At 47.7% G+C, this 24,246-nt stretch overlaps 1 protein-coding gene across 3 annotated transcripts in view; it reads right to left on the bottom strand.

Annotated features, from left to right (window-relative positions):
- Positions 1–2,105: 2,105 nt before the first annotated feature.
- Elk (Eag-like K[+] channel) overlaps positions 2,106–24,246 on the bottom strand; it is a 318,564-nt gene continuing 296,423 nt past the window's right edge. For all 3 annotated transcript variants that reach the window (XM_089543496.1, XM_089543499.1, XM_089543497.1), the window contains 6 exons: positions 20,449–20,656; positions 17,156–17,338; positions 16,270–16,719; positions 12,556–12,779; positions 9,915–10,236; positions 2,106–8,477 (listed from right to left, as the gene is read on the bottom strand). In XM_089543496.1, coding sequence (XP_089399622.1) covers positions 7,819–8,477; positions 9,915–10,236; positions 12,556–12,779; positions 16,270–16,719; positions 17,156–17,338; positions 20,449–20,656 — 2,046 coding nt within the window. In that variant the 3' untranslated portion in view covers positions 2,106–7,818. The remainder of the gene's footprint in view (positions 8,478–9,914; positions 10,237–12,555; positions 12,780–16,269; positions 16,720–17,155; positions 17,339–20,448; positions 20,657–24,246) is intronic.

Below are 24,246 nucleotides of genomic sequence, written 5' to 3'. Positions count from 1 at the left end.
CTACTGATTCTAGCGTAACAAACCCGATATGCTTTTATTGTGTTACGACTATCACGGCGTTTTGTCAAGCAATTTTTAAACTATTTTGTCTGCTTCTATCGCCCACGCCAAACGGCAAATGAAACATGCACCCTACACCCTTCCTTCAAGCAGTGTGTAGGCCTTCTCAGTGGTATTCCCTTTTATTCATAATCTCCTAATTCTGAATATTGCCACCTGGTGTTCTCAGGTGGCGCTGAAGTGTCTTCGAAGACGTTGAAGTGTCTCGCGCTGGCTGCCTGGCTGCTGCATTCTGCTGGTTAGCGACCTGTCGCCCTTTTTCCGTTACAATATGAAGTTTAATCCGAGAGAATATCCTGTATTATTTGGCTTTCCTGTGAGTGCAGATTGGTGCGCTGCTCTGCAACTGATCATGACGTTGCAGCTGATATCAATGGTTGCTTTGGAAGTGCTTCTCTAGAGACGTCATTCAAGTCTTCAAAAGCATGTGATCGGTTTCCACTTCCGTGCATGATGCAGAAGACAGAGTGGCAACATGAATGACAGGACGTGGATGTCAAAAGAAAGATAAGTAGGTTAATGGACAAAAACGACCAGTTAAGCATCTTTCCATTCCTTTATTGACTGCAAAGAAGCGCGGGCACTAACCTAAGGTTGCTTTACGATTGCGAAGAGCAACGGCCGGTGTTTTTCTTTTCGCTAACTGTTCTTTTCTGGAAATTCCTTTTCCACACAGTGTCTCGCCCTAACGACAGGCTATCAGTGACCTTGCTGATCTTTTTCCTGGCAGCATTATTCGAACTCAGAAAAAAAATTCCTTCTGCTAGCTTCCTGACCAGATGCCCGGCCTAATCTTTCTCATTGTGCAGCTTGAATCACTGTCATTGCGTAGCAGATCAGTCCGTTGCCACTGAATTTGCCCTTTCCATCTACCACGATTCATATACCCTACGTTCTGGCACTTGGTGCGATACGCGTTAGCCATGTTCTCAAGGTAAGGGATAGGATTAGCGGGTTTTCTTTCGGATCTGCACTTAGTGATAAAAAAGTGAGTAATAGCGAAAAAAAAAACAATTATCAAGGATCCTTCAATATTGCTTCCCTCTTCTGCATTCGTATCACTGGAGGGATACCATGTGTCCCGTAACCTCGCATACGTTTCAGGTGCACTCTACTGTTCTTTCCTTGTTTTGTTGTCTGAGAAGGCGACCCTTTATTGAGAGAAGCCCAGTGCGTGATTGGTTGAAAAAAGTGGCGCTGAATAATTAAGTGCGCTGGGCGGAGACAACGAGACATACTTATCACTATCATGACCCGCAGTTCGACAATCCCATCCAGTCCTCTCGATTTCAATGCCAGCCAGGACAGACAGTTTCGGAAAAAAAAAGCCCTCTTCCACTTCGCTTTTCTTACGCTCTCCCATTAGTTAGCCTTCCCGCTTGCTCCGCATGTGTGGAGAAAGGAGAGAGTGAAAGAACACCCGGTCACTACCGTCATACTACGGGAAATGGGCTAGCAATTTTTCTTCTCTTCTTTTTTTCCGAGATTCGGCGCTTAAGCCATCGCTCCCCATTAGTGGCGCCACATCGTGACAAGTAAACGAACAAAGGCTTCCGAACGCGTCCCGTTGCGAAGCGAGTGATGTGGCTGGCACTGAAATACAGGAGGCGTTGCTCGGGTACTAACTGGGATAAAAGGATAAATACTATCGCAGTCTCGTTCAGCGCGGAAGAAACGACCAGTTTTCGTTCTGTTTCACTTAGCTTACGGTCACTGTATAAACTACGCAAAGTTTAAGGAATACGTATGTTTGGTCACTACAAGGCGGTTTGTTCGAATTCATACTCTAGATATTTTACCTTCCTCCTTTATCCACGCTCTTTCTGCCAATGTCTGCCGGCTCAAGCTTAGTTCTGCGCAAAGGTTTTAACGATCAGTGAGCGTATTTGATGAGCTTTGGCAGTGTTTGCTGGCATTCATCTCTATCGGATAACTGATCGGATGAACGCTGTTGTTAGCACGTGAACACGCACACAGACATTGCGCATGCACACTCAGAAATAATAAGACGAGTGAAAGGGAAGGGAGGAAAGGTGGCTCAGCAATTGTTTCTCGAACGTTTTATTCGCAATATTAACCGACGCTTACAAATCGTCTGCATTGTGGTGCTTCTTCCGCGCCGCTCGTTTGTGATGACAGAGTGAAAGAAGACAGAGGAAGAACAACGCTAAGAGTAAAACCTCGACGAGAATAACAGGACAGGAAATGAAAGAAGTGCCCTTGACTCGGATCGTGAGAGGCGGGGCCACGTGGAATACTTTAAAGGTATTCGGATGACAAAGAACAACGGACACACTATGTACACAGGCAACGGATAAGGACGAAGACATCCTCCAATTGAAAAGAAAGAAAATTGACTACCGAGAAAGATATACGGTGACATTGTGTGGTGGAAATAAATAAAATCAACGTTAGTAACGACGAAAATAGGATTTCCCGCATCCAGTCCGAAATCTTGCAAACTTTCCAACAACTTCCAACATGTAGGCACGCAGGTTTTCTTTCTTGCCGCTCGTACACGGTGTACAGTCCGAAACAGTGTAAAAGGGAACACCTTATTAGCATGTCGTTGACCATTATTCTGCAGCTATGAGTGACAGACATGCTTTTTTTTTCTCACAGACGCATGGTTCTTTTAATGTCCTTTCAGTTTATCACGTGGAAGTAAAATAATTTTGGATGTTGAGTGCGAGGAGAGTTTTCCCTTCTACACCGCTCCTACATGTACAAACGTACATGTGTACATACACTGGCCGCTGCCTGTTTTAATGTGGCCTTTAGCCCTCGTTATACAGCGGCTGTTCCGTGCCGCAACACGGCGGATAGCGGCTCCACGGGAGCTTCAAGTTGCCCTTATAGCTGAGCTTAAGGACCCAACAACTTCTTATTGCGGGCATCACCAAACATGTACGGCGACTGGGATACGCTTCATACATTGTGCAGCACGTAGGCTATACACGACAATGCTACCTTACGTATTCGCACAGCTTTATTAGAATTGCCTGCGCACCGCATGCGAGCCGAGACAGAGGACGTTTCTTTTTGACACCCACTATTTCACTACTTCGGTCTCTGTGTATTCACAAAACGAGCCCTTTGCTTCGGCGGCTTTTTTATCTTGCGTTCGATGAGTGTATAGCGCGCGTATACGTAAATAATGAAAGCAATGTCCTAAGCGAGAGAAAGAGGTTTGAAACCATCCTCAGTGACCGCTGCCTAGCCCCAAGAGGCACAGTTTTACCGAACCCGTTTCGGCGCTCGACGATTTGCCGTCCATCTTCGCGCGGCATGGTGCGCTACATGAAAACTGTTCAGGAATAAAGTGAACGCATTTCTATTTGCTCTTAATCTCAAAGCTAGAAGTACTAGGAAAAGGAAAGCGCTGCTATCTGAGTCTACAGTGCACGAATTGCGAGGAAACCACTCGTCATGATCATTTCACCGAAGCTCAGTCTCGAACACGTCTGGGGACGATTGGAATGGCTGAGTAACGCAATTAAGCTGGAGGAAAAATTCAAGCAGGGTTCAAGCAAGAGCAGCTAAAGTGTGCCGAAGTTTTTTTTTTCTTTCACTTAAAGCAACCTCGGCTTTTACGTCTGTAGGCGTCAAAACTTGTGACGTCCGCACAATACATCATACCCTCTGTACAATGCATTACATTCCGGAGTACTTTTTTGGAGTTACCTATGGATGAATCGCGCAAAAATTGTTTAATCTTGAGTTTAGTATTGTAAAAGAAAGAAAGCACAGGGTTTTTTAATATTGTCGAAAGATATGGAGACCATTGGCGGCAGTTGTATTTTCAATGGCCATATTTATTTCGGCAGTGGCGTTCAACTAAGCGCGTCGCATGAGAAGAGCGACTCGAGCAGCCGTTTTTTCTATTTATAATGTACTGCTGTCATCAACAGTAACAACCTGCATTAATACACTTAACTGGGCCCGGCAGCCTTCTCCCATTTGGTTTTGAATAAAAAAATGTTTTCTTCAGTGAAACTGGTCTTGAGTGATTAGTGGAAAATAAAGGAGCTTCTTTACGACTTTTTTGACCTCCATTTTCTGAGCATTTGCGCAATCCCAAATTCTAGCCCCATGTGCGCACCCATACTTGATTGTCTGGTCGCGTCCTGTATCGAGAACTGCACCAAATACACATTTGGTGTTACATAACTGCCACAGAGCCCACCGCCAAAAAGAGTTCACCTGTGCTATCAGAACCAGCTACGCGAATCAACGGCCTTTTACCTTACAAGACGGTTTACCAATGGCCTTTTACCTTACAAGCCGGTTTACAGTTCTGATAAGATAAATCAGTGAAGTTTGCTAGTAAGCAACTCGCGAACTTTATTTCCTTGAACATTTGGCCTGAAAAATTTGACGCCAGACGCTACATCGCGCATAAAAGTGCTCTTTTTCAGGCTATAGCACCATCACTTAAAAAATGGTGCTCTAGTACGTTCACGGCCAAACGGTGAACCCCATTAGCCATGCTCCTCACGAGAGTGCTCTAATATCGCCCATTATTTTGAGTGCGTGCTGTCGCTAGTGTCGTCTAACGCCAATATTAGAAAGCAAGCAGCTTGCCCCGACTGTTTTGCGCCTATAGAAACAGCATTTTGGTTGCAGGAAAGGATTGAAGAACGCTTTATTTGTTTGAATTATTCGTGACTGCAGCTACGCACGTGTATTATTTATCACTGCTCTTGCTTTGTGGTCCGTTTATCGTGGTAACAAGCAGGCTCGTTGCATGAAACTTTAAAGTAAATGGCTGAAAAATAACGATGTAAACAAGCTCGCCAAGCGGGCAGTTGTGCTAGAACTTATTAAATGTCATTGAACTTCGTCCTTTTGTTCTTTCCAGTCAAAAGTACATCAGTCGCGAAAAATGACCAGATGGGTCGGACGCTTGCTTGTGTGAAGTCCTATCATTTTTAGGCCCCCAATAAGAATGTGCTGATTTTGTCACCAGCCAGTAATGTAACGTCGGAAAAATTGTATCTCACCACTCTCTAATAAAATAATTCACATTATACAGCCAGCAAGAGGAGCCGAATATTCAAGCATATAGGCGAGGGCAGCAGCATGTTCTTCGCGTACCTACAATACGAAAAAGCTGATGTCTATGTTGCTAGGTCCTCTGTGACGCCCATGTCATGAAATAGATGAGTGAAAACGAAAAGTAATGGAAGAGAAGACGACACTGGACAGACATGTTTGTGTAAAAGGAAGACCAACCAATAGAAGTAATAGTATAAAATTTGGCTATTGCAATAAATTATGTTGATGAATGAGCCAACTTACATTGGCGTTTTGTGTTAATGCTCTACACTTCGTGCACAGGGAATTTCCAAAACCAGTGCTGAGAGCGAAAGGCTCCTTTCTTGCGCGACAGCTTCCTTCCTAGCGTAGTTGGTTTGGAAGTACGGGAAAACTTTTATTTATATTGGAGGACGTTTGGAAACGGAGGCCACGCGCATAGCGTGCAGTCGGTGCAGGTATTGCCGGACATGTTGTTTAACAAATATTTTATCCCCAATTGCTGCTTTTACTGCCGTCCGAATAGCATTTTGGCTTTCGAACGAAACTGTAACGCTATTAACTTCAGTGGTACGAATTTAATTTGTACACAGAAGCCTTTACAACCAGGAAGAATTTTTGTGATTATTAAAACTGTGATTATTTTCAAGTGATAGTGTTGAAAATATGCTGGACTAAGTTCAGCACCATGGTCGTATCATTTGTTTCTTTACATTCATAATCGCAAGCATGGCGTAGCCATTTCAGAGCCGCAATTCAAAATTAGGGCCTACAAGCGCGGAAGTTAACATTTCTTGCTTTGTTTTCAGTGTCTTAATTCCTTATATGCCACCAAATAAGTAAGAGATTATATGATGTAGATAACTATCCTGAAAAGCTGGCTGTATACTTAGGGTATCAGAAAGAACGCAGACGCGACCAGCTGAGTTAGAAAGATGGTGTTTCAGGTTTCAGCGCGGACGCAATGAAGTTGCCACCAGGGAGGCTTGTTTTATACTCTTTTGAATAACCGATCATTTTGAATGCTCAAATAATTAGGGTAGGCTGAGAGACCTAACAAAAAGATCTGTAATAGAGACCAATGAATGTGAAGCTCGCGATAGCATTGGTAACGTTAACTTTCGGTTGACAATGGTTGAGAAATTTCACTCATAAATGCATTTTGCCGCTGCTGTTGTTTAGAAATTTGCATACATAACATTTCTCATTTTAATGCCGGAAACGCAGCTGTAACCTTTAAAATAAGCCGCTTTGGATAGCAACATGTGTCACTCAAAGCAAAAATTGGTTGCTGTTGCATTTTTACCTGAAAAGTGGGAACAGAAACATTGACGCTCGACGCTGTGGCCCTTTAAGGTTACACTACGCCGTTATCGCACACTATTAAAGAGCATCGATTTCTGGCAGGTTCGATGGGGCATTACCTTACCGAAGCGGTTGCTTAAAACCAGGAGCAACCTGCGTCAAACGTAACGGCATGAAACAAACAAGTACACGAGCAGACGTTCGTAACAGCATGTGTGTATGAAGCACGAGGAGTGAGAGAGAGAGAGAGAAAAAAACATGGTTTGCATATTACAAAATCGACAGTCGTCTGTGACCAACCCAAGTATATATTGCTGACCGCCGGCATTGCTCGGCCGGCTTACCCGAGAACGCCTCACTGCTTCACATGCGAAAGAAGACCAGGAACCTGTCGAAGCGACAGATGCGCAGGAAGAAGGGAACGGAGCAGGCAAGTCCGAAGAAGTCTTTTTCTCTCTCACGCTACCGCCTATGTACAGCAGGGCTATGCATGGAGCTGGGGCTTCGCAGCAGTCTAAACGAGGTGCAAGCGGCCCACGGCTTCGAACACGGGGCTCGCGCCGCACGTCGCTCGAAGCACAGCGATTGGGTACGATGCTCTACACCTGGCAGCGTCAGCAACGGAAAGCGGCGACCGCGGCACGTAGCAGAACAAGCGTCCGAGGAGGTGTGTGCGGGGTTGTCGGCCGCGCTCGAGACCCACAGAGCACGCGCGCACTGAAGTCACCGCGGGGCCCGAGAGGCCCTGCGCTCTGGTCTTGTCATCGCGATCGTGAAGCATTTGTTGATGTGCGGCGAAATGAACGGGTGACGTGCCATTAATGTTGGAGCGGAGTAAAACCTTCGAGGTCGCAAGCAGCACAAATGAAGGCGGTGCATCGACGCGCAAGTTCGGCCTGTGCCAGCCACAGCAGCAAAGTAACGGCGATAAAAACAGTAAAAGTCAGGCTTTTCAAAAGGAACGCGTTCTCTGGTGGTGTCAAAGTAATTGCAATAGCGCGCTGCGGCGTTGCGTTCGTCTTGCGGGAAGCAGCTGCGATGCCTCTGAAGATGAGCTGTTGTCTTGGTACTAAGTGCAGTGAGGCAACGTCGCGAAAACTCCGCGATGCCTTGGAACCCGTGCGATGTCGCACTCTTGTCTTGGTGGGACTGGAGCGAAGCGCATGCCTACGTCGATCTAAGATATAAAGCGTCGCCGCTTACTGAAAGATACTCGGCAGTCCACGTGGGGCTGTGGCTCCTGCGCCGTGCAGCGCTGAGATCTTAGGGTGTGGTCTGCTGATTGTTCCCCACTGAATCTCTCAAGAACTGTACAAGTCAGCCGGACTCGTCTGCAGGGGCGGCCCACGTGCGCGGCCGGGTAGCGGCTCCACTGAAGAGCTGGACGGGAGTGACCATCGGAGACGCGCACACTGGCTACAGTTCCGTCGAGAGCCTCCGGCGCAGAGATTCTTCGACGTCAATCACGTGGTCGGGCCTTCCTGGCGACGCCGGCACCTCGGAGAACTCGGTGGACACCTGCCAGGAGCGCGAGGACAGCGTTGTCGACGGTACGAGGTGGTCCCTGGACACACTGAGCAGGGCACTGTCCTCGGACGACGAAGCGATGCAGCGGCGTGGCGACGGATGCCCGATGATGAACTTGACCCTCTCCTCGTTGGACGAGCCCGAGGAGTAGCCCGAGTTCGGAGGAGGCGAGCCCGAGTCGGCCATCTTGATGAGCATCTCTTCCAAGAGGCTACAGTCTGTCTGCGAGCCCTGGTGCGACACGCGTAGCTGCGACTGCGGCGTCGTCGCGCTGAAGGGCGGGCTCTGCAGGCCGTTGGGCGACGCCAGCGGTTGCTGCTGCGTCGGGTGCTGCGGGGCGCCGCCCGGTGGCGGTGTGCCGGGCGACCGCGCCGCCAGCTGGACGCACCCGCTGCACAGCTGCTGCAGGAGGCGGGCGCTGGCGCGGAGCTCCTGCGTCAGGCCGCCCACGTCCTGGGAGACGCTCTTGAGCTGCGCGTCCAACCGCTCCACGCTGCCCCGGAGCTGCTCCATCTCGTCGCGAAGCTCGAATAGCTCCACGGAGCGGCCTGCGGAAGGAACGTGCTCGCGTCAGGGGAAGCGCTCGAAGAATTGTCGCATTAGCAAAGAGCACATCATCGACCGTAGTTGGCATGCGGTTTTGTCGCATACGCACCACTGCTCATATACAAGGAGACATTTCGCCAGAAAAATAATACTGATAATCTTAAAACAGCTAGACTTCAGGGCGTCATCAGTGCGCCGACATCAGGCAGGGAGCACAAGGTCCTGCCCAACAGTGCACAAAAGTTTGCTTGAGCATATTACGAAGGAGCAAAAAGGGGATTTAGTCCGCAAGTCCTTTACATCGATTCTTGATGGAACAGCGCAAAACATCGGGACAAGAGACAAGCCTGGTTACTTTTGACAAAGACAGCGCTTGTCTCTTGTCCCGATGTTTTGCGCTGTTCCATCAAGAATGAATAACCAACATGCCCAAGCTGCTGTCCTGGCTTTACATCGAGCTGTCTTTCCCTAAAGGAGAGGCCTGCGCATATAACCTCCATGTGGATGGCTGGTTTAGAAAGAATGCGGAAAGTTATTAAAAGGTGGAAGCTGTTGTCACCATGGGGTCATTATCTTTATGAAATCAGACATCAGTGACGAATCGTTCCAGATATGACCACTATACTTATGGTTGGCTGCTGAGAACATGCGACGACGTCGAATTCAGACTCTTTGAGTCTTATAGCCTGAAGTCGAAGTATCCCACAAACCTGTAGGCAAAGCAGTGTTACCGCTGTATGGTATAAAATAGCGCGTAATACGAGGTACAGATGATAACACTGGGAGAAGCGCTAATTCGCAACTGAATATTGATTATCGAAGGTACAGTCTTTGTCAAAAGTAACCAGGCTGCATGGTTTGCTTCTCATTTGTATAGTAGAGCCTTTACAGCTTTCCCTAGGGTCGAGAAGTTCTTTGAAGGTGAGGACAGGGGTTCTCCTTACCATACAGAGATTCAGAGCTTGAGGGCTGACATAATAGTTTAAATAAACGACTGAGAAGCAAAACCATGCAGCCTGGTTACTTTTGACAAAGACTGCACATGTATTAATAGGAAACGTAAAAAACAACAGCCGTCAAAATCGAATCGCCAAACAGCAGGTGTCAGACAACAAATATCAGAAGCTCTACAGCCCAGTTTACTGTATCGTCGTCCAGACAGAACTGCACTCTCTGGTGAGCTTGCTGTTGGTCGACGGGAAGGTAAGTGCGCAAAAAGGACGATCACGAGAGAAGAGACAGGACGGGACGAGCGCAAACTTCAAGTGATGTTTGCGGTCGTCCCGTCCTGTCTCTTCTCTCGTGATTGTCCTTTTTGCGCACTTACCTTTCCTTCGACATGAACCAACTCGCCCAACAACGTATCCTGCTGTTTGTGTTCACCTTTCTTAATCAAGTCTGGAGAGGACCTGTGGGCATTAGTGTCAAATACCACGCACCTAGATGCGGCAATGTGGCGACGGGCCGCAGCTTCTCCATGGCTACGGACGTGGGCGTGCGGAAGGGCGAGCTGAGGGCCGACGTGCGCCTCGCGAAAGGGGCCGCTTCGACACGGCTCGTCACGGGAGGCGCCGGCGGCACAGGCGTGCGGCTGGCCACAGTGGCAGCGGGCGGCTCCCACGAGTCCTCCTTGAGCTTGGCGCCAGTCTCCTGGCCATTGGAGACTGGGGAGCCCGGCGCCGTCTCGTCGCTGCCAGTCTCCTCGTCGTCCTCCGATATCGACGGCAGAGTCAGCGAGCACACTCCGTTCGTCTCCTCCGCCTGCGCCGCGGGAGATCAGTAAGCAGCCCTCTTATAAGTGCCAACGTTAAAACACGGTGCCAACTTTGCGCTTTGTGTTAGCACAAAGCCCTGCGCGATGTCAGTGCGCGTTAAAGAACACCAGGTGGTCGAAATTTCCGGAGCCCTCCACTACGGCGTCTCTCATAGCCTCAGTCGCTTTGGGACGTTAAACCCCATAAACCAAACCCAACCAAACCACAAAGCCGCTGCTCTAATATGGATCAAAATCACAATATGGTTGTATGGGGTTTAACGTCCCAAAGCGACTAAGGCTATGAGAGACGCAAAAAAAAATAAAAAAAATCACAATATGAAAGGAAAATAAAGACTGCCGATTGTTGAGTTAGGAGGATCCTTGTGTTATGAAGCAATTCATGGCCAATCAAAATATTTCGAACTTAAAGGGACAAAAATACAGGCAGATAAAATTACAGAGTGCATGATGGAAAGAAAGTTGCCATGCCATTCAAACGGAATGACACACTGCGTTCCCAACTGTTGCCTTTCGACAGAGGTCAAAATATTCAGTACCTGTGACTGCGGTTGGCATTTGCGAGTGGTTTGCATCGCGGGAACTGCATCGACGCCTTTTATGTCGCGCTTCCTGCCTTTTTGGTGCTTTAAGAACTAGCTCTGCCGCCAGTGTGCCCGAGTACAATCATCCAATCTCCATGTATACACTCATCACCAATCAGAATAGAAGCCATATCGAGGAAAGTGAGCCATGAGAAATACCACTAATTAGAAATGGAACACGTATAATCATCATGCAAAAGGAAGACTGAAGAGAAATTGAAGTTGGTTCGTGCCGACAGATTATCTCGTCCTGTTGACAAAGACGCAACTTTCACTGAAAACGGCGCTTTCACAAACTTGAAGAGAAAAAAACAACAACAATTAAATACAGAAGTGGCCACCACCGGCCGTTTTCGAAAGCCAACTGCGGTGCATGAAAAGTTTTCTTTTTCTTCTGTTGTGCGGATCTCTGAGGCTAAGCTACACCGCCATTTTCTTCCAAACGGTGATCACGGAGTCATTTTCGGTCCTGATGTTACAAAAATCAGCACAGCCAGAAAGAGCCATCGAACAGATTATTACCAAGAGAAAAAACTGGATGGTGTTGAACTCAGAGTTCCTTTAAGAATGAGTCATGGTGACGTTGGCACTGCTTCACTGCTAGAAAAACTGCAGCCGTCATGTTTCACCCGCGTCACACACACTTTGAACTTCCTCTAATTGAATTAAACAATACCAGAATAGAATTTGTGCAGTCTGTGAAAACTCTGGGCGTTTGCTTTGCAGCAGATATGTCGTGGAATGACCCTATTAATTACGTCGTTCAGAAACTTTCCAAAACAGTTGGTATCATGCGCCGCCATTGCTTTAATTTTCCTACGTCAGTCAACATGTTATTTTATCACTCTTTGTTCTCTTCCATAGCCAACTATGGATGTATGGTGTGGGCAACAACAACAGCTGAAAATATTAACAAACTCACAGTCTTACAAAAACGTATTATACGCATTGCATGTAAAGTGCCGTATTTCTTCCACACTGCGAGCCTTTTCCATCGACACAACGTTTTTCCAATGAAATCAATGTATAACTATAGGCTGTGCTATAAATATAAACTCGCCACAATGAAAAATGATGACTCCTTACTTACACTTGCTGGGTTAGAGCAAAGCAGAACTGTGTATGATATCCGCGAAGCAGAGCCTTGGAATGTAAAGAAATGCCGCACAAACTATGGCAAACAAATGTTGCAGCATACCTTACCGACAATTCTGAACCAGTTGTACTGCCACAAGAATCTTGATGTCTCCAATATTTTTCTGAAAGAATTGCCCCAAAAGTTCGTGTAGTTCTTTTTTTCTTGCTATTACCATTTTGAGTGCACCTGTCAATTTTGCTGTCCATTATTTTCTCCTCCCTGTGTTTGCCTTTATAAGCTCTTTGACCTAATGTAGTTCTTTTTTCCTTTACAAGCAGAATTTACTACGTACTGAACGTACATGTGGCATTCTATGTACTGAACATACGTGTTTTTTTTTCTTACATTTTGTTTGATGTCCTATTCCGCCGCCGTCAATGCTGCACTGTAAGAGGAAGCCAGGACCTCTCAAGCTGTCTATACAGCTTTTTCCCTGGCTGTCCTCGCAACACCCAGTTGCGGAAATAAACCTTCAACCTTCATGCGGGGAGTCTGTATGGAATTTTTTAAACCGGTGTGCACTGCCAGCTGTGCAACCTGACACTGCTGTATGTACTGTAGAAGGACGGGTACGGGTGGCACACCTCATTCTCGTAGCCCTCCCTCAGGTTGTAGGTGAGGTCGTGCACGATGTCGTGGCAGAAGCTTTCGGCGAATTCTGGATACAGCTTGAGCACTTCGAGCAGGCCCGGGATGAAAAGGCACTTGAGGTCGCAGTAGGTCAGGGCCTTGACGTCGCTGCTTGACTTCATGACGGTCTCGGTGCCGGCCGTCAATGAAATGTCGCTGCCCACAAGGTCCCCCTTGCCTGCATGCAAGCAGTCTACTCAAGCGCCAGAAGTAGAAAGCTTAAAGGAGTACAGACACCAACCTTTTGGGTGCGCGCTTTATTCTTTGTAATGAGGCGTAAGGCATTATTATACACGAATTAACCCGTGGTATCCTCCTACGACCACTAAATAATTTAGAATCAAATTTCTTCCCCGTGATGTTTCGGTTTGGTCAAATGTTTACGGGAATCCCCCAAGGTGGAGTAGATTTGTAATTGTAATTTGTTTCGGTTTCAACAGCCGACCGATGGCTGTGACGTCAGAGAGGTTATAGGTCAAGTGTGGCAAGAAAAACTGCCATATAATCGGTGCTTCTACATACTTTGCCGTTACAGCTCTTGAGGAAGGCTGGCTTCAGCACTGTAGTGAATTAAAACGATGAAGCAGCGATTATACCGCAGTTTTTTCATGCATCACGTGACATACAACCTCTGACGTCAAAGCCATCATTCGGCTGTTGAAACGGAAACCGAAACCGCATGACAGAAAAAATCGATTATAAATTATTTAGCGGTCGTAGGCGAATACCACATGATGATTCATGCATATAGTGTCTTCTACACCAATATAGAGAAGAAAAAATTCAGGGGGCACTTTGACTGTCTAAAGTGGGTAGAGGCGGAAGCGTTTTCCGCACCACCTTCGCTGTTTCTGTGGCACCGGTGGCGTCACATATAATTGACTACTAATTACTAAGTGATGACAAATCACTAATTAATGGTTAATTACTAATTAATGTCTGAATACTAATTAACTGCTAATTAATTACGCTTAAGCTTCGCCTTTAGGAGTGGAACGCGACAGCGCGTTGTAGCGCTGCCAGGGAGTCCACGGAACACCACCAGTTCAGCGCGATGCCTTGCCCTTTGAACGCAACGTTTTTTGAGGAAAGGAAATGGCGCAGTAATTCTCTGTCATCTCGGTGGACACCTGAACCGCACCGTAGAGGAAGGGAGGAAGTGGGAGTGAAAGAAGATAGATAAAGAGGAGCCGTAATGAAGAAAATGAAAATTGTATTTGAGGAAAGGAAATTACGCAGTAACTGTCTCACATATCTCGGTGGACACCCGTCAAAATTCAGGGGGGCACTTTTTTTACCTAAAGTGTGGTCACTGATGTGTGGTTAAGATGATAAGCTTCGCCCCTAAGAGTGGAACGCGACAGCGTCTTGCAATGCTGCCAAGGAGTTCATAGAACGCCATCGCCCATTCGGTTCTACGCCTCGCTCGTCGGTAAATTGGTTTTTGAGGAAATGAAATGTAGCTGTCTCTCATTTGTCGGTGGACACCTAAACCTCGCCGGAAGAGAATGGAGGACGATGAGAGTGAGTGAAGACACCCTATTCACTAGACGCGCCTTTGTTCATTCCAAACCATCGAGCTGGCATGGCGGAGTGGTTTTCCAGATGGCGGCTAGGCACGCAGACGCAAATGTGAAACCAGTCAGGGAAAACTTTATAGAAAGTGTAGTTTCTCTGAGAGATGTTCTCCGCAGTCAACCTCAGCCACCGGACTGGGTGGCAGTTATGGACAAATTGATCGAAATGAAACTGTTTTAATCCGTCGCCTTAGCCAAAGTCTGGCTAGCGACTTTTTATGCCTGCGCATGTATTGTTTTCCGGCAATAAAGAAAAAAGCTGGCATGGCGGAGTGGATAGCATGTTCGCCTCTCACGCCGAAGACCGGGGCTCGATTCCTGAGCTCGACCAATTTCTTAATTTCTTTTATTTATTTATATGGCCTGAGTAGTAAAGCTATTTAGGCTAATTGGGTAATTTAGCAATTCACTAAGCTCAGTCCCACTTAATTGGAGCATCACTATACGATCCCTTCAATTGCTTGCATGTTTACTAGCCAAAGTACAATTGGCCCCGTTTGAAATTCGCGCACTGTGACGTCACGACCGTTTCCACCAATTGAAAAGCGTGACATTTTCTGTCGACAACTGCTGCTTACAATGATGAGACATTAAAGGCTTCCGCCTTAAAACATTCCCCCTAAATTAGGCGTCTATACTCCATTAATGTATTTCGTAGCTGGGGCGCATTGGTGTATTGGCCAGCGGAAAGTAATCACGCGGGAACACTGCTGGTGCTACCCAGTACAAGAAACGAGGGCAAGCCCAATCATAAAAGAGTAGAAGAAAAAAGAGGCGAATGATATTTGCAGATTAGGACAGAAAAGAAAAACATAAAAAAAAGTCGCACGCCACAAATGGTGCATTATGGTTACAGAAGGACCGAGAGGTGTATTGCTGCTTCAGCCCAGACGCTTTATGAGTTAAAACAAGGCAAGTGAGACCATTTTTTCTCCTTGTTAGCTCCCAGACAGAATAGCCAATGAAAAACTGGATATTTCAGCAGGCACTTTTAGCTGCACCATTTAGATGGGCATCTTATTAACTCTCGAACAGCCCGTGCCACCTGGGGCAACGATTGCCGCGTTGAGCCGCCGATCAATTCAGCTGTGTTCCGTTCAGCGAATTCGAGACGTAGTATATAGTAAGTGCCAATACACCTTCTTTCTTCCCATGGGCAGCAAATGTGACTCATTGTAAAAATTCAGGGGGTCACTTTGTTGACCTAAAGTGCGGTGAGGCGAAAGCCTTAACCGCGGTGTTGCTGCTTGTGTCACCTATGTGTGGTTAAGATGTTAAGCTTCGCCTCTAAGAGTGGAACGCGACAGCGTCTTGCAACGCTGCCAGGGAGTCCATAGAACGCCATCGCCCGTTCGGTTCTACGCCTTGCTCGTCGGTAAATTGGTTTTTTGAGAAAAGGAAATGTGTCTGTCTCGCATACCTCGGTGGACACCCGAACCTCGCCGTAACGGGAAGGGAGGAAGATGGGAGTGAGCGAAGACACCGTATTCACTAGACGCGACTTTGTTCATTCCAAACCAACAAGCTGGCATGGCGGAAGGGTTAGCATGCTCGTCTCGCACTCCGGAGACCGGGGTTCGATTCCCGACCTCGACCAATTTCCTACTCGGTTTTATTTATTTATCTGGCCTGACTAGAAAGGTTAATTAGGCTAATTGGGTAATTAAGCGATTAATTAAACTCAGTCCCACTTACTCGGAGCATCAATATACGATCCCTTTTATTGGTTGCATGATTGCTAGCCAAAGGACAATTGGCCCCGTTTGAGATTCGCGCACTGTGACGTCACGACCATTTCGACCAATTGAAAAGAGTGACATTTCTGCCGACAACTCCTGCTTACAACGATGAGGCCTTAAAGGCTTCCGCCTTAATAGCGCATTCATCGTTGTAGGTTAAATGTCTAAGCCTGGCAAACGATGTGCACCTATCTTGTAAACGATAGGGTGGTAGAGTACCTCCAAATTTGTCTCGAGCATTGCCCTTCCCACTTATGCGCGTTCTAGTGTGCCGACGAAACATCGTCTTGCGTCTCCCCTTCGTAAACATGCATACGCAGTCATCATGGCCATCATTTGAGCGACATCACACCTAGGATGGCGACGACCATGCTCTCCTGAAGCACCTCCATGGACCCGTTGCAGACGAGGTGGATGTAGTTGAGCGCGTCGCCCTTGTGCACCAGGTACTCGCCGGGCGCGCAGAAGTTGCTGCGCACGTGGCGCGACAGGAGCTTGAGGCAGCCCTGCGGCGCCGGCTCGAAGATGGGCAGCGAGAGGATCTCCTTGTGCAGGTGCATGGACACGTCGCCCAGCAGCTCGTCGGGGAACTCGCGCAGCACGTCGCTCGGGTCGATGCCGTTGTTGAGCGACCAGGTGGTCTGGAAGAAGTCCATCATGCGCTGCCGCAGCTGCTTGGGGAGCTGATGGAGCCGGAAGAAGTCCTTCAGGTCCCGCAGCTTGGTCTGGTACAGCGACCGCCGCGCGTACATGCGCTGGATGATGGCCGTCACGTTCCCAAACACCACGGCGTGCATCAGCGCTGCAATTAAGCACCGAAGAAATATGCAAAACACACGTTCAGCCACGTGCCCAACTTTACTGGACGTTCACCAACTTGCGCCATCTGTCGGCCGTCAGTAGCGAATACCGCGTAACTCAATTTGGGGGGTATTTTAAATTTGTAATTCTAACAAAACTAGAGAGTCACGAGAGATTCTGCGCGAACATGGTGATTATCGTGGCGGACTTTTCCTCGCCGCTGCGAAATCTGACCAATAAAATTCTTCCTGCACTCACACTAACCGTTTCCGACGGTCATTGGAAATCAATGTGTTTTCAGCGCCACGCTGCTAGTGGTGGCAGCCGTGCAAACTAGAAACATTTGTCCAGATTTCCTGGGCTTGGATCCGGAGTAGGAGCTAACTACGTATGCGACCGGCAGAATGGCAGCGTGCAAGCCCCGTGAATGCACTCACCTCCAATGAGCATCGTGAGGATGGAGAACACCTTTTCGGCGTTGGTGTTGGCCGCGACGTTTCCGAAGCCCACGCTGGTGAGCGAGCTGGTGGTGAAGTAGAGCGCCGTGATGTACGTGGCCGCCATGTCGAGTGGCCGCAGAACGTCGTACTGCAGCTTCATTGACAGCTGGTTCAGCCAGCCTGCGTCACCCAGACGAGATGCGGTTAAACTCTAGCGAAGAGCTCGCATTATTAGATATGAACACCTTCACTTCACATGAAAGTGAAAAGATGGAAGGGCGAGGTATTGCCTGCAGAACTGCATGGATGCCTGCCAAACATGAGGTGAGCGTCCTTCACTTCCCTTCGGAAATGCAAATGTTAACTGAGTGTATCTGCTTACACGTGCTTACGTCGCGGTTCTGTGACGAAAGTGACATTAACGTGCGATGCACCAAATGACACAAAGGCCTCATTGCGGCTGAAACTGGTCTTTTATGTATAGCCTCGTCGATACGTAAGCATCGGGGGAGCGTAACATCTTTACTTCTGCTAGTGCCGTAGTTCTAAAAATTCACAAGAGAAACAGGTTTGGTTTATGGTTTGGCTTATGGGGTTTAACGTCCCAAAGCGACTAAGGCTATGAGAGACGCCGTAGTGGAGGGCTCCGGAAATTTCGACCACCTGGGGTTCTTTAACGTGCACTGACATCGCACAGTACACGGGCCTCTAGAATTTCTCCTCCAAAGAAATTCAACTGCCGCGGCCGGGATCGAACCCGCGGCAGTTGAATTTCTTTGGAGGAGAAATTCTAGAAATAACCTTACGTGCGACATTTGCAACTGTAGGTACATTGCAATTTTTGTATGAGCGTCAACGATCGGGTTTACCTGTCGCTGTCAGTTTAAAACCCACGACTACCAACAAACAGAATGAGGCGCGCTGGTTCTCTGGCCGAAATGGGCATTGAGACGTGTGTTCAGTGCTTCGTATGTCAGCAGTAACGGGGAAGCTCTACCTAGGAAGTTCTAGAGAAGTTCTAGACAATTCTAGACTTCGCTTTGCCTGTACTAAGCTATTGAGGGGAAAATACTGATTACTTCCACTCTTGGCTTCATTCACGACGGGTATATGAAACTCGAAGTATTTATTTCTCGCTTTTTTTTTTAGCCTTCTTCGGCAAGCACGCAAAACAACCGTCACTTGCGGTTTTTCCGGCACTTGCACTCATCACAGTATTTCACACATCGCAGCTTTTACAGCTGGACGGAGAAGCACATTTCATTTTTATGGTGATAATCGTAGGAGCTTGAAAAATAGCTAAAAGCTGAAAGATAAAATAAAGGATCCCGCCGCTCCCCACCCCTATATTTTTTTTTTGTTTAATGAATGGGGGCTATCGTCACTGAGAAGGCGACTGGCGGTTTTAACGGCATACTCTGGAAGGTTTGGGACACGTTAAAGGGACATTGAGAAAAAATTTAAATTAACCTGTACTAATTTGGTATAGCGTTATAATCACAAAGACAAAACTCCAGCCGAGAACGGAGACTTTTGTAACCTAAGAAAGGCAACAAAACAAAATAAAGGGAGGCTATCACAGGCCATTTTCGCAAGTAAATGCAAGCGTTGACACAATTTTCAGGCGGTGAACGGCGGTATACAGCGCCATTCCCTTCACAACGGCGGCAACTCGTATTTTTTCGGTGAAGACGTCATGATTTCGAATAGAATAGTGGGAATATTGTTAAATCCAATTTTATCGCCAATAAATGCGACTTTCGCTACCTGACAAGCGGAAAGTAGTCAGAAAGAGCCGGAAAATAAATTTTTATTGAGAACAGTAATTAAATATAGTTGTCCTCCCTCCTGAGACACCCGCCGCGGTGGCTCAGTGGTTACGGTGCTCGGCTGCTGACCCGGAAGACACGGGTTCGATCCTGGCCGCGGCGGCCGAATTTCGATGAAGGCGAAATTCTAGAGGCCCGTGTGCTGTGCGATGTCAGTGCACGTTAAAGAACCCCAGGTGGTCAAAATTTCCGGAGCCCTTCACTACGGCGTCCCTCATAGCCTTAGTTGCTTCGGGACGTTAAACCCCCCATAAACCAAACCTTTAATCGCGAAAGGTGGGAAGCGATGCGGAGGATACGACAAACAGCAGCGCCTCTTACAGTGGAAGTTTTGTTAAATATCATGCGCTTATATAGGCCCACAAAGGAAAAGAAAGAACAAATTTGGTTGCTGGTGATACTTCTGTCACACAATTAGCTACCAGATACATAATTTCTTTGTCGAATGGAGCCACTAACGGTTCGCTAACATCACGTGCTGTTTACAGATGTAGATTTTGAGGATATGTCATAGGTGCAATGCAATCCTGCACTTTTCAAAATGCAGCATGCACCCGCAATCTCTGCAGTGCAGTGCAAGATTGCTGTCAATGCAGTGTGCTAGGATGGTGCCGGCGCTGTTACACTGGGCGAAGGGGTCGCCGCGTTAATACAAGTATTTTTGCTCTGCATTGCAGAGGTAAGCGCATGCAACATTTTGAAAAAAAAAAACAAAAAAAAAACGCAAGGCTGTACAGCAACGCAAGCAGATGTGCGTAAGGAGCACGTGCAGTGCATCATTGCACTATCAGTGACCTCTGTTCGACGGATAGATTATATGTATCGACGCAGTTAATCTTTGCGGGAAAACTGTCGCCTGTTAGCCATGTTCTTCATTTTTTTTCTCTCCCCTTCTTTGAATGGTGAGCCTACTGAAATGAACATTGACGGCAACGCCACCTAATTATTGTTCTCAGAGATAATTCTTTCGCTTTTTTTGAAATGCTGTCGTTTGTCCGGAAGCATAAAAAATACAAAAATTTATGGCTGAGAAAACAGGATTTAGAAATGTTAGACACCCACAGCGAGAACGATTGGTTGACACAGTTTTGAAGTGAATGCTGGTGTAGCATAGCCTCCGCGATGCGGAACTCTTAATGTAGATGCATTGTACTTGCCAAATCGGCCGGTGACGACGACACATGTATCAAGTTTTTTCTGTTTTTTTACCCTTATGAAAGCTCCGCTTTCAGCGAGAGTTGTCTCTTTGTCGTTAGATTACCGTAGTCTATCGATGCAACCCGCTTTAATTTCTCCCTATTGCTTCTTTAAGTGCAACTTTCAAAATAAAACTTTTTTTCTTTCCAATCGCCGCTGTTTCCTGTCTCCTCCACATTGTGCCCCCCCCCCCCCCCCCCCCCCCCCCGTGTTTTGCTCTCAACACGTCTCAGGCGTTCAAACCAACTCAGTTGTGCAACTCACTGATGTTGTTGTTCGGGTAGGACTCCATCTCCTGTACGGCGATCACGAACCATATACAGGCGAGCCAGTGCGAGACGAGCGTGAACATGAGCATGAGGAGCGTGAGGACCACCACGCTGTACTGCGAGTAGCGGTCCATCTTCTGCAGGAGCCGCGCCAGGCGCAGCAGCCGCGTCAGCTTCAACAGGTGCAGGTACATCTGGTTGTCCTGCGCGGGAGCCGAAAAAACGAGAGGTTTACTTCGCCCCGTTAGTTAGAAGTGTCCATGACTACAGAGTCAGCCCGTGACCGCTTGGAATAAACACACCTATCTTACGGCGGTATTCATGCAGTGCATCAAGATCGCCCCTAATGGGCCCCAGCGAAATATGTAGGTTTTTTCCGTTAGCCTTAGTAACAAATCACCGACCATCTGACCTGAGCATGACCAACCCCGATAGTGCTTCGCCGAGGGACCGGGTCGGAGTAAACTCACTTCTGTCACGGTTGCGCTCACGATCGTTCCGACCGTACAATGGAGTCAACCCTAGGCGTCCTCCAGCTACTCTGAAGAACTTGCTACAACTTTTTTTACTAGCGAAACTAACACCTTCGAATGATTCTACTCTCCTTTCAGAAAAATACTGCCCTCGTGAGTCACTCGAGTACGAACTAAACGTAACCAAAGCTATCAGACGTCCGGAATTCGGTTCTGAGGGAACCGCCCTAGGCATATGTTTAGCAGCGGCATTAAACCTTGGTGCGCGGCGTGACCTTAATACTGCGAAGTGCTCAGCCTGAGGGCGCCGCCGATTGCGACAAAGAACTAGCGCCGCGCAGCTGTATTCCCCGGGGAGGGGGGCTCTAGATAATTAGGGAGGCGCCGTATACATGGGCTGCTTTGACGACAGTCCCTTCCTAACGGATGGAGATTACACCGGGTTAAACTTGCCCCATTAGGCTCTTCTTTTTTGTTACTCGCGAAGGAAACTGTGCGGACGCTCGGGAGTGAACGCAGAGCGTTTCAATTAAAGATAACGTTTCCGTTCGACACAAGTGCAGTAATAGCTGATAGCTACGGGAAAGAGGGTCAAAGCTTGATAGGAAAAAAGCAGGGTCATTTAGAGGAAATTACCTTGCGCAACACAATGAAGGAGATAATGTGTCTTCTCTTGGAATGAATATTCGTTCCTTTTTTTTTTTTAAAGTGAACACTAGGCACTCAGAGATAATGTGTACTCTTTCGGAACAAGAGCCACTGCTTGGAGTTCGTGCTTGGAACAACCTATAGTGCGACTTTTTCAGTGTCGTCCCTATCAGGGTGCGCCTTAGATGGTTGGATACGATCGTTGTGCACAGTGTATGCGTTCACACCCGATGTATTAAGTTTGTACATCTCATTATTTCTGACCGCTTTATTATAAGCTGCACTTAGAAAATAATAGCACCCAGTCCATACAGCCTAAAGTAATCATTAAGGTCTATGACATGGCGTGCCTCAGCAGAAATTTTCGCTCGTGAAATGAGCGAGTAACCGGTATGGAAAATGAGCGTCCAAAACGAATTGCCGCCAAAACTTCATCTCCTTTGCGTACGGGCGTTTCCCTGTCCTGTTGGCTATGCTAACGTGCTGGAGGCTTGGAGGGCAAGTCCGTGGCGAGATCGGAACGCAGGACAGAAGGAGATGAAAGTGGTATTGTTCGAGGTGTCTTCGACACCTTGCCTAAACTCGACTCCACGCTTGGCGTACTTTCGCGACAACAACAACAACAACAACAAAAATAGAAACTCCGGTATGTCTCGCCGTACTTTGAAGCGAAGAGGCGACGGCGACTGCGTTGATGTTCTTCTTCCCCAAACTCTAATAAAAGACGTCCGCCCACTTCCGTGTTCACCTGAGTCATACGGCAAGAGACAGCACGCTCTCGATGAGGAGCCCATTCATTCATTCATTCATTCATTCATTCATTCATTCATTCATTCATTCATTCATTCATTCATTCATTCATTCATTCATTCATTCATTCATTCATTCATTCATTCATTCAGTCATTCATTCATTCAAGTATAATTAAAAGAAAGAAAAAGTGCTTTGACCTGTCCTTTCTTCTTTGTGTGTGTCGTCTCGTCTCTCAAACGTCATAGATTTCTACCAACTCGCCCAAGTTACTATCCTTTAGCATTCGAAGTAAGCTGTGCGTAATTTAGATAATGGTGCTTAACTCAGGGCAGGCTAAAAAGAAATTAATCTCGCATGTGTGCTTAAATTTCCCTATTTCCCATTAAATAAAAAAGAGTCACGTTTGTCTTTCGAGGCTCGCCGCAGGCAGCGAAACCTTCGTCAGGCAGTGGGCCTGACGAATGTGTTTACCGAGCCAGTCTCATCTGGGCAGCCGCCAGCGCTCAGGGCGATTGCTTTCTCTTCTTTTCTTTTTCTTCGTTCCTTCCATTTCCGAGGCCGCACGCACGGCCGGTCACGCCGACCGCTAAGCCGTCCTCGAGTCACCGAGTGACAGGGGCACCTCCGGTTGCGAGTGCCGAGCGAACGGGTCGCCGCAAGGGGCACACTCTCTTCCGTTTCCGCTCACGGCGTCCATGTTTGTCCCAGTCCGGCCCAACGGGCCCAGCGCTTTCAGTAGCGAGTCGCCCATCAGGTATAGGACGAGACTGCAGTGAAGGCTGTGACCTCAGCCATAGAAGACGTAATATGGCTCAGAAAGCTTCAAAGCTCAGACGAAGGAACAAAAAAGTGTCTCCGCGCCAGATGAAAGTGAATGGCGACGCCAAAGACCATCAGACAGACAAAATAAGAGTGAGGTCGTCGAAAGAGCTAAAAACACGTAAGCCAGCAGCAGACCACCTTCATTACTGGCACCTTTCCTCCGTTCACGCTAGTACAAACGAATGCGGCAGTAGTGGCCGGAACGACATCTCATCGGAAAGATTCACTTACTGGAGGGCGACGCTGAGGTAGAGGAGAAATACTTTTTTTTTTCTGTCTAGGGACACGTATATATCTCCAAATAAGAAGCGACTCTGTCCGCTCGCGTTTCGCAAACGGCAGGGTCGTGAGTGGCCCGCTGTGTTTCTTTTTCTTTTTCATCGTTCGTTCCTTACTGCGTTTCCCCTCTTTCTTCGGCCGAACGTAACGGCGTTAAGTTCGATTCCACGCTCTCGCCGCAGGGAGGCGCTCGCGTTTGTGTGCGCTTTTTGCGTACGCGAGCGAACCAGCCGGGCACGGCGGTGCTCTTCCCATAAGAGATCAGGAAGGCTGCGGCGACATCTTCCGCAGGTGCCTGACAATCGAATTACAAAGCGAAAGCCCAACGCCTTACTTTTACCAAGAAGCCGCACAAGGCGGAACGGATGGGGATGGAAGGAATCCTCTTAGCGGCGGAGCATTTTTTTTTCTTGAAACGCACTAATTTTGCACTACATTCTTTTCTGCTTGCCTCCACCCCCCCCCCCCCCCCTTCCACACACACACGCACACACTCCGTTTTTCCCCATTTCCCCAGCGTTCCTTCTCAGAACCATCCCTTCTCTGCGATACTGCATTGAAAGCAACGTTTTCCTTTGCTACTTCTCGCTGATAAAAAAGAAAAAAAAAACGTGCGTGAATGCTTTATTTTTTTGTCTTTTCGACATTGCACGTTTTCTTTCATTGCATTTCTTTAGTGCAACCCTTCGTTATCGCGGGTCGTACACTCCAGCTTGTTTGCTCGACAGCCTGGTGCAGAGAAGGGGAAAACGAAATAAATAAAAAGCTTCGGCGGTCGCCTCTTGCGTGAACTGTTTTGTAAACGGCTTCTCTTTGTT

The sequence above is a fragment of the Amblyomma mixtum genome, chromosome 5 (assembly GCF_055824585.1).
Source record: "Amblyomma mixtum isolate Tamu chromosome 5, ASM5582458v1, whole genome shotgun sequence".
Taxonomy (NCBI): domain Eukaryota; kingdom Metazoa; phylum Arthropoda; class Arachnida; order Ixodida; family Ixodidae; genus Amblyomma; species Amblyomma mixtum.
Note: the sequence above shows the minus strand (reverse complement) of the source record. Positions and strands in the feature narration are given on the sequence as shown.